At 36.4% G+C, this 18,424-nt stretch overlaps 1 protein-coding gene across 3 annotated transcripts in view; it reads left to right on the top strand.

Annotated features, from left to right (window-relative positions):
* Positions 1–18,424, top strand: part of Cad89D (cadherin 89D) — a 379,672-nt gene that overhangs the window by 180,242 nt on the left and 181,006 nt on the right. For all 3 annotated transcript variants that reach the window (XM_081729479.1, XM_081729481.1, XM_081729480.1), the window contains exon 4: positions 10,026–10,175. In XM_081729479.1, coding sequence (XP_081585605.1) covers positions 10,026–10,175 — 150 coding nt within the window. The remainder of the gene's footprint in view (positions 1–10,025; positions 10,176–18,424) is intronic.

Genomic DNA, 18,424 nt, shown 5'->3' with positions numbered 1-18,424 from the left:
CACAAGTGCAATATTGTTTAAGTTTCATGACAAAATGCTTAAATATCTAATTGAAACGTAAAAGTAGGCATCTTAAATGTGTTAAACAATTCTGCAGTGAGACATTACGCTGAGCTTTCTAAGAGTAGAACAGTACTGTCATCGTATAATAAAATAAACAAACTGAAATAAATGGAATTCAGAAGTCATCAACGTATAAAGCTGTGAAGCAGCCTCTGTTGTTGAGCCAATCCTGTCCCTGGGCAAGTTCAGCCACTAAATATAATGATCTTTATTCCTTAGGTGATGACATATACATAAGAGGGGAAAGTAATTCAATTCGATAATAAAAGCATTGTCATTTATTCCGTTAAGCAGCGCCACCTGAACCTATACCATAAAAAGACTCTTGTTCAGAAAACATTAACCAACTCGTGCTAGTAAGCCAGCCATACGTCCCGTAAAAAACGGGACAGTCCTAATTTTGGACCCAAATGTCCCACGTCCCCGTCAATTTAGTTGGGACAGGCAATTGTCCCGTATTTTAGCCCCGTCCTATTTCTGCTCTCAATATCAGCTTATCGATATCAATATCAGAAAGATGTAACGTTCAGTGTTTAAAAAAAGAAAATTATATTTCATACAGTATACGAATAAAATTTCATGTACTAAGATTATTTGTGTGAAAACCCATTATCATCATCATCATCATCATCATTTTTTTTTTTTTTTTTTTGTAAGGACAACAATTAATTTCCTTGAGCCATTCTAGAATGCGAACTGTTGTGTCCATGTAGGACATTGTAAGTTCATGATTTTCTTTCGTCTGCTAGATTCTTAAATAACATTATAAATAACATCAAATAAAAGTCTCATGGAAGTAAAGAACACTTCAGAAGCATAAAGTTTCCTGAGAACAGATTGCGCTACATTCAAATAATGCAGTGAAAATATTTCCAAAAAAATGTATTGCGTTGTAAAGTTCGGAAGGGAAGGGGCGGAGATCGAAGGTGTCCCGTATTCTAATAAAAAAAAATATGGCAGGCTTACTGCTAGGTTGTCATTAAAAAGCACGAATGCAAGGGGTTCGCTGCAGTGGAGCTTCGAAGGGGGAATATATTATTACACGATGTTTGCCATTATTCTGTACAATTCTCCATACACCGGTAATTCACAATTTCCTCAATATACTTACTTCCACCGCAATATACGTTCTGATGTAACACCAGCCATTTGAAAATAGTTTTGTATTCAATATCACCACTACACTTGAACAAGCACTAATTTCTGTCTTCCTTTTATTCTATCATACACTACAACAATCACATTCGTCAATTCTTCTAGATGATTTTTTTTACAAACTTCTAATAATTGAGAGAGAGTTTATCTGAATTTAATCCAAACCACGAGTTAAATATAAACATAGCTTATATTTTTAAATAGGATGTAGAAATAATTCTTGTCAACCATACGATAATTTACCGTGATATATGATAGTTTGAACTTTATGCTATATACGATAATGCTTTTGAGGTAATAGGTGAATAAACCTGGGTACGATAATTTTGAAACGCGTACCTTTTCGCAGTGTTTCAATGTACAAATAAATTATAAACGTGCATTAAACAATTATAAAATACACACACATTCAGGTTTTTAACAGTTATACCCGCTAAAATAAATGACGCGACGGCCCCGGGCGCCGGAGTAAGGGGGCGCAAAATTCGGGAGGAAAAAAGAAAAGGAAAGAAGAAAAAAAGAGAAAAAGTTACTTAGAATATAACTAGTATGTCCTTAACTCCTCTTCCTGCTTTAGGAAGTGGTCCTATAATGTTAGACCCTACTCATGTTAAGAAAATGCATGTGAACATGTATAAAATGGAAGGAAAAAGTAATAAAAAGTGCTCAAAATCAAGGAAAAACAGAGTTTATTTTTGAAAATTTTCGTACCAACCATGGTGGCGCTGGTCTATCGACCTCACCCATATGTACGGGGGCGCCGTCGTATACTCTCGCCCCGGGTGCTGATTTTTCACGGCACGGCACTGAATGGTAGCTATCCCTGCCCATCTATTCTTTAAATTCAATTACGTTTGCGAGAAGGTGGAAATGTTGCTTTTTCGAGTAGTAGTGTTAAATAAGGATTAAAATGAATGGTGATAACAGTGACGTCAAATTGGAGCTCGAAACTGAAGATCACTAGATAAGTTTATTATATATTCTTGCTATTATTAGTAGTATTATAATTATTTCTATAAGTATGACGTGAATAATGAATATACGATAATTTTGTGTAATATATGATAATTTTAAAGACGAAAATCGATATATTTTGTTCTCCTGAAGTTGGCAACTCTGATGTAGATGTCTGTTGAAAGGGTTGCATTGGATTAGGCAAGCACAGTGGCGTAACAAGAGGAGATCACTGGGCTCAAAATTCACTTCTGAAACTGATAGACAGTTCTTACTTATTAACAAAATATTGTTCAATGTAAAATGAAATGAAATGAAATCCCGGTCCAAAAATGTAGGGGGGAGGGGGCTGTAGAACTTAGGGTTGCCGATCCAACCATATTATAGTTCATTTGCAACCCTATCATGAAAAGTTTAGGGCAGCAGTAAAAATTTATTGGGTCCGGGCACCCTAGCCCCCCGTGGATACAAACATGATGAACTCATTTAGTTTTAATGCCTGGCTATTATCAGGAATTAATCCCAGAAGCGACAGTCCTATTAGCGACAGGAACTATTATCTGTCCTATAAGCGACCGATTCATTTACATTGAGATGATGGAAGATGATATGATTCCATCTCGTAAAATATGTTTGCCTGTGGCGTTATTAGCGACCGAACAACCTTGGTATGAAATATGTACGTGCCAGTGATACTGTTCGTCAAATATATTTTTCTTCTATTGTGAGTGCAAATAAAACTTATTTTAATTTTGAGTTAGATTTGACATAAAACATATCAAATAACTTAACGAGACAACAGGGATATTTCCATGAAAAGTATATTCCTATGTAATTATTGAAAATCCAGTTGTAATATCCCCTTTCTTCTAAAGCTCTGTTTTCTGTATTTAATTTGATTCAAATCTAATCACACACTAAGCACAGTAATATATTTTATTTTGAAAAACTTAAATGTGTAACAGTTTCGCTAACTATATACTTTTTAGACTTCCTAAGACTCTATGAATAAAATGAAAAAAAAGGGAGAACCTTATCTTCTTCCATTATCTTAGTATGAACGAATCGGTGACTCATAGAGCAGTTAACAGATCGAATCGGTCGCTCATAGGACAGTTAACAGTTCCTGTCGCTAATAGGACTGTCGCAAGTGGGAAGACACCATTATCAGGGGTAAAAGTGAGGGGGTACACGGGGGAACGCCGTCGCCGCCTCGAAAAAATATGTACGGAGTCCCCCCCCCACTTCCTGAAAAATTACAATGGGCAAAGATGGACTGAACGGCCTGACGTCATTCTGCTACCTATCGTCCCCCTACCTTTTCAGATCTACTTTTACCCAAGAGCGCCGATCCTGGGGGCCGGGGGGGGGGGCGGGATCCCCCAAAGTTCATCTGAGCCCCCCTATTGTATTTTTGAATATACAATATTTGGCATAATTTGAATGCAATTTGTCTTAAAATCCTCATATATATACCTTCTGCATCTGAATGCCCCCCCCTACCCAATTCATTGTGAAATGAGAATATGAAACAAAACGGAGCACAATGTTATAAAAAAAACTCACGGGATAATAATAAAAAAAACTCATGAACACGTTGTTATTAATCACAAACTTACTGTTCCTGGGATCGAACTAGAGACTACTAGCACAGGAGGTGATGGTCGCCACTGAGCCACTGTGTCTTTTGGGTCAATGTTAAAAAAAATAAAAAAAAAAAACCGAAAACTCCTGTAAACTTAAATCTTGCGCTCACGGCTAGATGGCTGACGCAGTTTCAATGAGAGGTTGTGGAGAAATACTGTAACAGACAGAAAGAAACGAAGCTAAGATAACACTCTCTAATGTCTTTTGGAGCCTTGTACAGCGTAAAATTACAAGACACTGAAAGACACACAATTGTTTCATTGCTTTCAATTTATACCGATCTTTCACAAAAGGAATAGTAATGAAATTGAAGTAAGTACTGTTCAATACTTGTATTATTAATAAAAGCTTAAATTTCAAGACTATAGGATTGGTTCCCATGGTTTGCAGTAAGATTACTTAACCGCACTCTTATAGCACAACTGCCAGTAATTCGTTGCATAGAATAACTTTCTTCTACCTATGATAATGCAATATAAAGGGTGTCTCACTACGCAACTTTTGGAACACCCGCCATTTCTGTTCTAGTGAGTTGGCAGCACTGAACGTTACACGATTTTCATCTGTTATCTTTCAAAATTCGTTGCATGCTGGTTCTGGAAATATTCAATTATTGTGAACGTTGGCGAATAGATTTCACCGAACTTGCAGCAACTTTACAATTCACGATGGTGATGTTTTTCACAGAAAGACTAACACGAGGACGCCCGAGGGTTTAATGTCCACAACCAAGGGCGCCCATGTTGTGGTTTCCAAGAGAGGGCAAGTATAAGTGACGTTTCAAAAATAGTTCCAAATTTTGCTGTAACTAATGTAAAAATTCTATTCGATTTTCGATATTCTGAAGTACAATTTCTTCTAGGGGGCACAAGCGCCCCACCTTACCCCCCTGATGGGCGCCCTTGTCCACAACCGAACGGAGTTTCTCAAATTTAGCAATCAGTCTCATCACAGCAGGCCCGTAGTCAGCCCAAAAGTCTGGGGGAAGGCGGTAGAAGTTGGGGAGCCCGGTAAAAGTTGGGGGGGGGGACGATCCAATTATATTATAGTTCATCACGATATTATAGTTCATTTGCAAGCCTACCGTGAAAATTTTAGGGGAGGCAGTGAAAATTTAGGGGGAGGTGGCCCCCTAGCCCCCCGTGGATATGTTCCTGCATCACAGTCAACTAATTTGATGCATTACGTTGACAACACATTTCACATAACATTCATTTCATTTATGATAAGTTTTACAACACGCTGTTCTGTCGTGAAACTCCATTCGTACAGAAAATAGATGACAATGATGCACTATTCCGCGCTCCGTCACTACAAACCGGAAAGATAAAAATCGTGTAAAGTTCATTGTTCAGTTTGGTATGAAACTTGTGTGCGATGAGTCAAGGAAAAAGGTTTAAATAATACAAACAACTGTTATCAAGTGTCTTTTCATTATTTAAAAATCCAATATGTATGAGGAACACATCGTTAATTTAAAATTACAACAAGTGCTAATAAGGATTAACTTTGCTTAATATTTCCTTTAATAATATAATATCTGCGTCCAGTGGCGCCCGAAGAAAATTTTCTATGGGGGCCATCTCCATGGTTGCTACCGAAGAAAATTTTCTATGGGGGCCATCTCCATGGTTGCTACCGAAGAAAATTTTCTATGGGGGCCATCTCCATGGTTGCTATATTACGTATACACTTTCGGGAGCCAGCGGGGACCGGGAACCCTTCCTCCCCTTCAGGCGCTCATGGCTGCGTCCACATTTCCAAAAGGCAAGGTTTGACGATATAATTTATGAAAAGAATGATTGATTTGTCAAGTTTTAAAGCAGAATGTTGAAGCTTAAAATATATCGAAAGATAATTATGCCTGATGTGGTGTATGGGTGCCAAAATGGACGCTTAGATCTACTCTGAGGAAAAAATGCTCAGTGGAAGCATTTGAAAATAAAATTCTGAAATGAATAGTCAGATCCAAGAGGGACGGGAATGGGGAATGCAGGAAATTTCATGAAGAAGAACTGCATAATTTTACAGCATATTTAATATTTCTAGGGCCGCGGTGGCTCAGTGGTAGAGCGTTCACCTCTGTTCCAGGGTCCCTGGTTCGATCCCAGCTCACGTCAGATGAATTTTGTGGTGGACAAACACCATGTTTGTGGGTTTCCTCGGGATCTCCCGTTTCCTCCCACTTCCTTTATTCCAACATTTCATTTATTTCTCATCATCACCGTCTCCTTTACCCTAGCCGGCATAACCGTGGGACGTAAAATTCTCATTTCATTTCATTTCATTTTTTAGTATTGCTAGGGTAATTAAGTTTAGGAGGTTCGGTTGTGCAGATCATATAACCAGAAGGCATGAGAGTAAGAATTTTACAAAATTTTAACTGGAAATCTGATCGAAAGGAAATAAATAAAGAGAAATTTGAAAGATCTAGGCGCAGCTCGCAGAAGTAAGGGTACAAAGTACAAATTCTATTCAGTTGGCTACGGGTAGACGTCAATGGAGAGTTTTCTGTGAAACACAGAATTAAACCTTCGGGTTCCATGGTCCATAGAGTATGTTAGTTAATGATAATAGTGGACATTTCCTTTTTAAGCAAAAATTTTAATTTAATGATTCCATCGTTTTGAAAACTAATTTTCAATATAGCACATAGTTACCAAGAATCCTAGAAAAATATGTCTTAGTTAAAGATATATAAAGCTCCACACAAAGCAAAAATGCCCTGCTTCCGTCACATAAACAGAAACAAGCTTTTTTGGCTTGACGTCACATATCGGTTTCCCTCCCTGAGTCGTATTGAAAGTCTCAGGCAGTGTTTTTATATTGCAATTTCTTACTGTAAACTACAAATCAATTTTGTCGAATAATGAAAAAAAAATGACAAAATAAGTAAAAATATTTACTGTATATAAAAATAACGTATTAATAAGACCTCTTCTCCTAGTTTACAATACATTGAAAGTCAACTGCAATATTCTGTTATTACACATATTTTACATACGTGTTATCAAGATTATTTTATTAGACCAGATACTTAGGAGTCTAACTACTACATCAATTCAAATTAAAGGAAATCTGGTGCAGATTGAGAATATCTAGGCAATCATATTATAGCTACAAACATAGTTTTTCTTTATTTTAATAACTTGTCTCCCAGTGCGTTGAAAGTTCATGTTCTCTGTGCCTGTACACTTCTTGCACTCTTAATTACACATTGATGGGGACACGGTGGTTCAGTGGTAAAGCACTTACCCCTGGTACGTGGGGTCCATGGTTTGATCCCCGACAAAGTACGTTTGAAGTGGACAAATATCATGTCCGTGGGTTTTCTCGGAGTATTCCCGTTTCCTCCAACTTTCTCATTCCACCATTTTTTCCATCATCATTCACTTGCTTAATCATTGTCTCCCTTAGGCTAAAGGTCATTATCGTGGTACTTTAAAATGAAATATTTCATTTCATTTCATTTTATTAGTTAAACACTGAAAATTTGTTAACATACATATTATAATCGTAGTGAATCTCCATGCCATTATACTACATCTACAAATATTGCACTTCCTGCACCAAAAAGCTCTTAATCTCTTAAAAATAAATCGTATCATACTACATCCTTTACATTGTTCCTAAAATTTACTTTGTATATATTAGCAACTGGTCATCACACACCATTGCTACAACTATTCGTATCTTAGGGTTATAAGAACTCGTATTATGTAACGTCTTTGCTCTTTTACAATATTTCCAGAAAGAAAATGCTTTCGTGGTCTCCGCGATAGTTTGGAGCTGAAGAAAGCTGTAGCGAACAGAGGCAGATAAATGGTTAAGCTTCCGAAAGAGCATCATGAACAAGAGCAGTGCTCAAAAATTTTATTTTCTGATCTAGGCCAGTTCTCAAAATTAGGCCCCACAATAATACAAACACAATTTGGTTCAACATATTTTGGATTTAAATTATCTAGGCGCCAGACTCGTATTTCTAGTCGGCATGGCTACCTGGCGCCCATTATTTTTCAGGCCTATAGTGCGTCCAGTAAGAGAACGTCTCTGACAGCTCGCAGTGACATTGCCACTACTCGCGTGTCAAGGTTTTTTTTTCGGTGCAATTGTAGTGGCAATTTAATTAATGGTATAAGACAGAGTGATCGTGGTTGGTAACACTGGTATCAAGGTAGGGGCTGCAATGTCCCACCGCATGTGGTAAGAAACGTCAGAGACCATCTTTTGTTGGCCGTGCTATAAAGAGGAATATTAGTAGAAATTCATTACGTTGTTACTTTGAAGCTTCAACTTTATATTTTCAACAACCTCACATATAAATACCACTGTATGTACTGTATAACCACTGTATCGATAAAAGAGCATACCGTACAGTATATTTAAACCTAATTGGCATTTTCTTGATCATTTTCGAAAATCCGAACAATTTGAAAATCCGAACTACCTGTGGTTCCAATTAGTTCGTATTTTCGACTTCTTACTGTATTTATATTTTTCTCTCGTCAGTTCTGAGTGTGCGTACATTTTGATAGATATATAGCGATACACTTGCAAAAGATTACACCTTGAAGGTATTGCGTTTTCTACGTTTTCTAAGGGCTAAAGCAAATGTTTGAAGCTCTTTTGTTAATGTAGGTTGATTTCCCTTATATTTCTTCACTAACATAATATTGTGTAAGTATAATTATTACTCGTCATGACATACGGCAAACGTTCGTAATCATTCAGTAATCAGAAGGCAGAGTAGATCAATGATGAAGTACTCACCTCTGGTTTTAGGGGTCCCAGGTTCGATTCCAGATCTCACCTAGAGTTGCAAAAATGAAATGAAATCTTTGAGTTTTACGTCCCACGATTATGCCTGTTAGGCTAAAGGAGACGGTGATTATGAGAAATGAATGAAATGGTGGAATGAAGAAAGTGGGAGGAAACGGGAGAACCTCGAGAAAACCCACGCACACGGTGTTTGTCCACCATAAAGTTCACTTGGCGGGAACCTAGAGTTGCAAGTCCATGAAGTAAGGAACGACTATTTTGAAACCAAAAAAGACCAAAGATTTTTTCTACAATATTTTGCCTGAGAAATTTTGGGCTTTTCTGAACATTTCAACTTTAGTGAACAAATAACAGTACCTTCAGCTTTCGTTTTGCATTATAACATGGAAAAGAAAGCATTTAATGACTGTATACTGAAGTTTTAGTTTTCTAGTAAGGACGGAATTCTTGTAGATCTATGAGAGCAATGTTCTACAACTAAAAGGTTTAAGTGAAAATCTTATAATATTAGCAATAGCTAAAAATGTAGCAGTTAGCCTTTGTGGAGTAAATTTATCATTTGGACTTCATGCACAAATTAAACTTCAGTTGGTAACGCTTTTGGAGTAAAGACATTTTATATTTGAAAGTTACGCAAAGCCACTGTATTTATTAATATACTTAACACTTATTGAAACCGTTAAAATTCGAGAGGGAGATGGTTAAAAAAAAACTATACCCAAGTTTCCTATTTCAAATATATTGACAGGATATAACACTAAAGAAAAAAAAAATGATTGCAGAATGAGAACTTTTCTCTATGCATGGAACGTAAAACCCAACTAATTTAGATTGGATATTCCGCAACACTGAATTACTTCGCAAAGTAAGCGCTCTACCACTGCGCCACCGTGGCCTCAGTTGTAAAAGTAAAAAACGTTGGTACTTTCACAAGCACTAAGTTAATGATGTGAAGCCTAGCCATCTTTCTTCCAGCATAAATTTTGCGCCCTTTTGGAATTAGCGTTCAGAGCACGTGCTGTACTACCTCCGTCTTAGGTACGTCTCTGATTTGACTCTTTTTATTCCCGTTTATTTACACTAGTTCTTCTGCAAGCTTTCGGCTCGTTCGCAAATTGTCTGCACACTAGCGACATCTCTTGGGTCAGGTACGAAACAACAACTAGCGACAACTATTAGCGTAACAGTGAACTATCAGGCGTCTTGCGTTTATAATAAGGATTACGAATATCTAAATATTTTCTCCTAGTTGCTTATGCAACCCGTGAATCTTCAATATTTTGAAGTGTGAATGTTAATGTTAATCTCAGATTGATATATGTTTGCTATACAATAAGAATGAGTAACCCAATTTTTGGTACTATGTTTGCTATGTATGGTTGTATTTAGAGCCAAAAATACTAATCATGTATTGTTTTTATTTACAGCCAGAAGATGCTCATTACTTTACGTACAGAGATGTAAACGAAACGACAGTCACTATTTTACTTGCTCAATCGTTAGAAGATTTGGTAGACAACGAAGCTCCACAAAATGTACTCAAATTTCGCCTCGCCTGTGATAGCGGAAATGATTCGGTAAGTACTTCAAAGCATTACCGCCAGATGGCAAAAATACTCAGATTGTATTCTCCGGCCCTCTAGCGCCAGTACAAAGTACTAGTAAGAGCAAGAGCTGGGATACGAGTAAGTTGGGAATACCTAGGAATTTATGTTATTTTGTTTCTTTAAAATCTTGTGCAGTTGTATCAGTAAAATGTAGTTGTATCAGTAAAAATTTGCAGAAAAGATGGGGTGCATGATCAAATTATGTGTTTACAGTCAATCTTTGTTTGTCATATATATTTTATTTTATATTTAACTGAAGAGAAATTACCAAAGAATTACGCAAATTAGCAGATGAGAGTAATCAATAATATTCTAAAAACAAATAAAACATATTTATGTAAAACTGTTCTGAACCCGGGAAAAATTAATATAACTAAATTATTTTTATAAGGAAAGAAAGTATCAGCCGCGTAAAATCTAATCTTAGCCTTCAACGATCACTTTTCTATCAGTGACGTAATTAAATCGAAAAGATAGTCGAGTTACGAAATTTGTGGGTACGGGAAGAACTGGACCCGAAGGTCGCCGTCGCCGTAGGTGCAACCAAGGGCGCCGATTTCTCTGTTACTTTGGAGGGGCTCATTCAGATGTGTGTTTGGTTGCAGACAAGGATCTAAGAAGGCATATATGAGGATTTTAAGACAAATTGAATTCAAATTATGCTAAATATTGTATATTCGCAAAAATACATGTAACAACAAATATACGTGGGTTCGATTCCCGGCGGGAGCTCATGTGGTTCGGACTCCACGTTAATCAGTAGCTCCACGTCTCATATAGCCTCGCTGCTGAACAGGACGTTAAACCCAAAATCAACTCAACTCAAATATACGTTGGGCCCACATGAGCATTAGGGGACCCAGGCTCCCCAGGGTGGCGCCCTTGAGCGCAACACTCATGGTACAGTGTTTGACTGAAAATGAGAAAGAGAAGGTATGAGATACTGATTCAACTTTCTCGCTTGGATTTGTTAAAATAAGCAATGTTATCTGGAGCTACTACTGAAATATTTATTTGTGAAATATGTATTTGTGAAGATTAATTAACGGAGAATTCGGAAAACTTCATTCGAAGAAAATTCACTTCAAGAAGCAAACAATCTTCTGATTTTCTTTCTTTCTTTCTTTTTCTTTTATGAAAAGTGCTCTATATTAGTGCTGTTAATGAAATATTTGTGTATAAAATATCAACAAATTCGCATGAGCCGTATTTATGAAATGTTAAAATAGCTCTCAATATATATATATTCTTATATAATTATCTAGCAGCTGTAAAAAAAAAAAAAAAAAAAAAAAAAAGAGTGGTATATCTTAGTTTACTGTTCGTAAAGAAGGCTACAATGTTTTGTAGCACAAAATTTGGATCCCTAGATTATGTTAACCTTGACAGCTCCGAATAGTTTGGCCAATCTGCGAAACACACGGTTTGCACCGTATGACAACACTATTTTTAATTTCAGATTTTGAATGATAAATATCAATAGGGTCTATATGTTACTTACTTATTTTCACGTATTGATCGTATCTTTGATCACAGGAGTTACTAATTCCAGCCTTACGTAAGTAATGCTGACAATAAAGTATAAAGGTAAAAGTAACACAATTGTTTATAGTAACAAAATTGCTGTCTGTAACTTAATTCTTACTTCTACACTAAACGAAACTATTATAATATGTAATAAACAGCCAGTACTTAGGTTTTAGAAGCTTATTTTTATCTTTTTCCACTGTTATGTTTACGTTTCGCTTAAGTTTAGAAACAAAAATTTCCTTTTCTCAATTATTTATGCATTTTGAAACACGCTTCAATTTTTTTTAACACATTCTCTTTACTTATTTCCTTTCCTTTTTTTACGTCCCACGATTACGCCGGTTAGGCTAAAGGAGAGGGTGATGATGAGTAATGAATGAAATGGTGGAATGAAGAAAGTGAGAGGAAACGGGAGAACCCCGAGGAAACCCACGCACATGGTGTTTGCCCACCACAAAGTTCACTTGCCGGGGGTTGGGATCGAACCCGAGACTCCAACCTTGAGAGGTGAATGCTTTACCACTGAGCCACCGCGGTTCTCTCTCTTTACTTATTATGATTAGTAAGGAAATGCTGTGGCTTCAGAAAACCCAAGATTCATACTTTAATTTACGTTCATAATTTATGTCCTTAATGTGATAGAAGATTGATCGATGGTTAAAGAAAAAATACTTTCTTCTCCTATTAGCGCATCCAGTGGCGTATTTACGTTTTATTTCGGGGGAGTGGGCTTTGCTAACTTTATTCCTGGAAATGTAATAATTCTGCAAGATATTTCATTTGCTTTAATATAGTAAATAAAGTTTCGGGGAGGAGGACTTAAGCCCGTAAGTCCCCCCCTTAAATATTAAGCCACTGGCATATTCTCCTCTATAATGCTCATACTAATTATTTGCATAATTTAGGGATTAAAGAATTTCAGATCGTCCACAAGAAGATATTCACTTTCTAATTTCTGAAGCACTGAAAGTTTTCTTTTACCTTTTAAGTACGGATACATCCGCATAGTCATAAATCTAACTATATATATATCAGTGGCGTATTTACGATTTTGTTTCGGGCGCGGGACTTTGCCTGAAAATGTGAAAATTCTGCAAGATATTTCATATACTTTACTATAGTAAGTAAGATTTCGGGGGGGGGGGGGGCTTAAGCCCGGAAGCCTACCCCTAAATACGCCACTGTATATATATTAGTGTACGCCGGATTTAGGAGGGTGTAAAGGTACACGTGCACAAATAAATAATACCTAAATATATTGTAAATATTCATTATCTAAAATGAGAAGCTAGCAGTGAAAATAGTAATCCTTTCCGAAAATTTCTACCATCATGGTTCCGTTTGGGGCTTAAAAGAAAGCAAAGCTTTGCAAAAGCAATAGTTTAAGTCGATTTTCTAAAAGTTGAAGGAAAAGGATTCACCAAGCAAAACAATATAACATCTGTCAAGTAGAGAAGGAAACAGAACCCAGGAGGAGAGAATATTTTTTCGTGCATATCACTTGTGGTGTCCCGACAAAACGTACCAGCGACAAAACGTACCACTTGAATTTTCGCGACAAAACGTACCACTTTTGACGACCTGTCATAAATGACAACCTGTCATGGATTAATTAAAGCATTTCTGACATTTATTCCACGACAAAACGTACCACTTATATAAATTACAACCTGTCTTGGAATAATTAAAACATTTCGGATATTTAATCCGCGACAAAACGTACCACTTCAAGCATTTTCTTTTTGCAGCGTGTTCACAGATTATTCTCCAGATCGAAAAAACTTCTCTTAAAGGTTCTATACGAGACAAACGTAACATTAAACACGTTTATCAGCGAGTAAGAGAACACGAGTCTTCCAAAATACATTAGATGAATGCATGGGCGGCGATTAGGGGGGGCAAGAGGGGGCAGTTGCCCCCCCCCCACTTTTTTGAAGTGATCACTTAACTCTTTTAAATTATATCATCTGTTTTTCGGTGATAGGCTAGAATCTTCATTATTCGATTTTAAAAAGTACCAACAAAGCTTTTTACTTCTGTTTTTTCTCAAGCCTGGAGGCATTGTAGAACACGTTACATATGCTTTCACGCCTTTCTGCGTCGAGACGAAGAGTGTGATGACGTCATAACTAAAACATTTTTGTTATGATTTTTATTACTTTTTTGCAGGGCTTACTTTTGCACCTAGAAGATTGAAATATTGCACATACATTTAGTACATCCCTTAGTATTTTTTAGATTTGTTTTAGATTTCTGCTTTATAACAGGGGGGTAAAGAGGGGCAAAAAAGTACAAAGAAAGAATATTTTTTAAACAAATAATCCATTTTTTTCAGGATCTTCCCACCTCAGGTACATGATGGAGACATGTGAGTGGTACCCTTGGAAAGTATGTTCTATTCTAAAGGGAATGATGTACGAACAATGATCATAGGATAAATAGGGATGTCTCAGGAAATTGTATATTACATCCGGGTCATCTGGGGCATTGTGGGAATTGGTAAACATTTTCCCGCACTTAGTTTTCAAGATAGAAGCTTGAAATTTTTTATACACATTTAGTACACCCCTTCGCATTTTTCAGTTGATTTTGAGATCTGTGCGTTAACAAAGGGAGTCCAGAGGGAATCAAAGTTTGAAAAAAATCAGAAAAAAATCCAGCTTTCCCTCAAACTTTCCCGCCTTAGGGACATGATAGGAAAACGTAAATGAAACCGTTTGAGAGGTTGTTCTATTTTGAAGAGAATGAGGTACTAACTATGATCCTAGGATAAATAGGGATGATGCTGTAGCTGATTGACTGAAATTCAATAATTTACCTTTAAAAAGCCATAATTTAAAATGGTTAACGTATATAGTTTCATTTGAAAATGTAAAGTTTTTGCATATACTAGTTCATAGAAAAAAATGGTACCATATAATATTTGTCGTTGTGTAAGTGTGTATTGGTTATTAGTCCCCGTGGTAACTTCCCGTGGAGTTAAGACAGCTACAGGAATTGCGTTTTAATTGCAATTCAAAGGAATTAATATTATAATTGCGTCGTAGCATATGCTTGTAGTAGGCCTATTTACTGTCTTTCATTTTCTAAGAGTAATAACATACATTTAATGGCAAGTGTGGAATTAAAAATGTAAGTTGTTCATTAATCCCCAGTTTCGATATAACTTCTACAAAACAAGCCTCATTATTCATTAATATGATTAATAATATCCTTTCTATTTATTTGTTTTATAATTATGTTATAAAATAATCTGATCACACAATTTTCCAAACAATTTTAAGATGTTCATGAGCAAGGAATCAAGGCTTAATACCTATGTGCGTTGCTCTTGTCAATTTACTTAATTAAATATGAAACACGATATACAGTATTTTCACTGAAAAATATAGTATCCTATTAGTTATACAACCTTTCGTCAAACAAAGTGTTAGAAACAACCAGGAACACTAACATTGATATACACATATTCAGATCATATCTTGCCCCCCACTTTTAACGTCCAATCGCCGCCACTGGATGAATGTGTGTGCTTATATATCTAACAAAAGAGAACATAATGTTAAGAAACTACTTCCTCATGGACAGGTAAAATAACGGCAGTATAAGGTTGAGAAGAACAGACAGGTAATGTATCGAGTTGTCAAAGTGCAGAAACTCATTGGTAAAAGAGGGCTCATTTACAGAGGAAATGTAGCAGCCTATAAACTGAAAGGCACAGCTATAGATCATGGAAACTTTTTGGATATTATTCCTTTCTTAAGCAAATTTGATCTTCCGCTTAAAAATAATTTAAATAAGGTCACCGAGAAGAGTCATATACGAGGAAGTAAGCAGGATAGTGGTCGCATAACTTTTACTAAACACGGTGAATTATGTTTTGAATGCTATCAACACATTTATCAGAGAAGATATTTCGAAAGAAGTCTCTCAAGCTTCAATATTTTCTGTTCTCTTAGACACTACTCAAGATATAGTAGTTGCAGGCCAGTGCTCTGATGTTTTAAGGTATGTTGTTAAAATGGTTGTTAAACAAAGTATTGTTGTTATTGTAAAATGCATATCTACCACAGGCCAGTGTCCTTGCGGTTTACTGCTGGAAATTCTGCAGAAGTTGAACCTTGATATTAAGAAGTGTATTTGAAATTCAACCGATGGCTCAAGTAACATGCAAGGACAATATTCGGATTTTTTCAATTCACCTATGATCAGTTACACGTGTGATTCAGTTGATTTTGAGTTTAACGGCCCTTTTAGCAGCGAGGCTATATGAGACGGGACATACTGATTTACGGGAAATTCGAAGCACATGAGCTCCCGCCAGGAATCGAACCCAGGTCTCCTACGACAAAGGCGCATACGCTAACCGCTTAACCACTAAGGAACTCAGTTACACGTGTGGTGTTACGCTCATATACTCAATCATGTCATATGTAATCTGACAAAAAATTGCATTGATTCTGTGTCATTGTTCTGCTGAATGACTGCGATATTTATGCGTGAGTCTTATCAGCGAATGGACATTTGGAAGATCAAATGTTAACAAAGGCGTCTTACAGTTATTGCGGAAATAAGATGGTAGAAAACACACTGTATTTCAGAAAAAGTTTGGTCATTTTTCGAATGCAGAAAGTGCTTTGTATACAGAGTTGACCATAATAATTAAGAAAATTGCTTCTACAGAAAATATTAAACCAAAAGCTAAGTGTAAAGCGAAAGGATATATAAAAGATCTTTTCAAGTTCAAAACAACTCGGACAGCAGAAATGTTCCTTAAGATATTTCAAGTGACGACGACCTCTCTGTCAAACTATCTCCAAATGGAGGGTGCTGCTAGTGTAGTCCAATCGGATGGTGCAGACTACTCTGTTCCAAGTGAAAGAGTAGAGAGATGATTTTGAATCCGTTAAGAATGCAGCATTAAGCTTTGCAGAATGGGCCAATAACAAATTTGAAGACTTAGAATGTGATTTCTTTTTTGTTTTCTATTGACCTATCGACAATTTGCCTTCAGAGATGGACAAAGATTTTTCCTGTGAATATGAAGATGAAGCTGCTTCTATCCAATGACCAGGTACTGCATCGAAGCATTCAACACAATATTGGACATGGTAGTTTCGAGTATTTCTTCAAGATTCAAGAAGCAATGTACTTTATGGATTATTTGGACCCTAGACACTTCAACCAAGTAACAGAACTTCCAGACGTGCCTTTCGATAAACTTACATATTTTCTGAAAAACTTCAGTAAAGAAGTTTCCAAGGATACTATAAATGTATTCTCTTGGACTTTTGAAGGACGTGGATATCCTTGAAAGTCGCTCTTGATGACGAGCACAACCGAGAAAAAATGACTATGCTGATGGTGCAAGTGATTCAGAATTAGGAGAAAATACATTTGTTTACAAGGAAAGCGAATGCAAAACGTGTTGCAAAATTGTCCAATGTGCTGCTTTTTAATTTTGCAGAATTGTAAATTTTGCAGTAATACTTATACAGGTTTCCAGCATACAAATTTTTATTGAATTTGCCCGTAACTCAGGTAACACGTGAAAGAATTTTTTTCAAAACTGAAATAAACTGAAATTCATTAAAAATAGGGTAACGAGTCTCAGGAACATTTGAAAACATTTATGTTGATGTCTATTGAAAAAGATTTATTAAAAAATATTTCGAACGCAAAAGTGATAGATACAGTAGCATCAAAAACTAGTACACTAAAACATCTGCTAATTTTGTAATATAGTATACGTTCTCCTTGAACTTCATATAATATTTTGAACTATTCAGAATAATATACTGATGAAAGAATATCAGGTTTTAATTGTCAATTGTTAATACTATTGACTTACTGTAGAAAGAAAACTGTGCAACTTGATTTGTGACATTGAGATGCTGGTGGCCCTTGTGGGAGAAAGCGCCGGCGCCCCTCTAATAATACCTATCCGTCCCTTGTCCAAAGCCTGGATAAAAAGTGATGGAAATCAGCAAATATTCAAATATTGCATATGCAAGATTCTTGGTGGTCTTGGTCTGGCGAAAATCTTGCAGGTATGGTCTTAGTCTTAGTCTTGGTCTTGGTCTTGCATCGGCACTTTTCTCACCACCAATCTGTTCAAGTTTTAACCTTATTTTGGCCGATATATATACCGTCCTATCAAGTGGTACGTTTTGTCGCCTGACATTATTTGATGGCTGATTGGAAGACTCTTCGCAAGTAGCCCTCCAGGCAAGTGGTACGTTTTGTCGCTTGTCATTATTTAAAGTGTTTTTAGAAAAAAAAACTTTACAAGCATCCCTCAGGGTAAGTGGTACGTTTTTGTCGGTGGTACGTTTTGTCGGTGGTACGTTTTGTCGCTAGTACGTTTTGTCGCGTATTCATCACTTGTGACCCTCTTTAAATTACTTTCCTCCGTTCTATGCATCAGCTTGCTTTCAGTTCTACTTGTACTAAGGAGTAACTGCAACAAGTAAATTTATCCATAATCAGGGATGTACACAGGTATTTATTTTGGAGAAGAATTTCAAAGACTTTCGGCGATTGAGTTCAATATAAGGATAAATTATTTTTAAATTTGTACTTAAAGATCCCGTAGTTATCCAGGCATTTTCTTTCCGGTGGCGATCTATATTATTTTAATGTCGTTTGGGTGGAAGGAATTGTGTGCTACAGCGAAATTTAAAACTATG

This window comes from Thermobia domestica, chromosome 10 (assembly GCF_964235325.1).
Source record: "Thermobia domestica chromosome 10, izTheDome1.hap1.1, whole genome shotgun sequence".
Taxonomy (NCBI): domain Eukaryota; kingdom Metazoa; phylum Arthropoda; class Insecta; order Zygentoma; family Lepismatidae; genus Thermobia; species Thermobia domestica.
The sequence above is the reverse complement of the archived record's forward strand: the minus strand, read 5'-3'. Positions and strand labels throughout refer to the sequence as shown.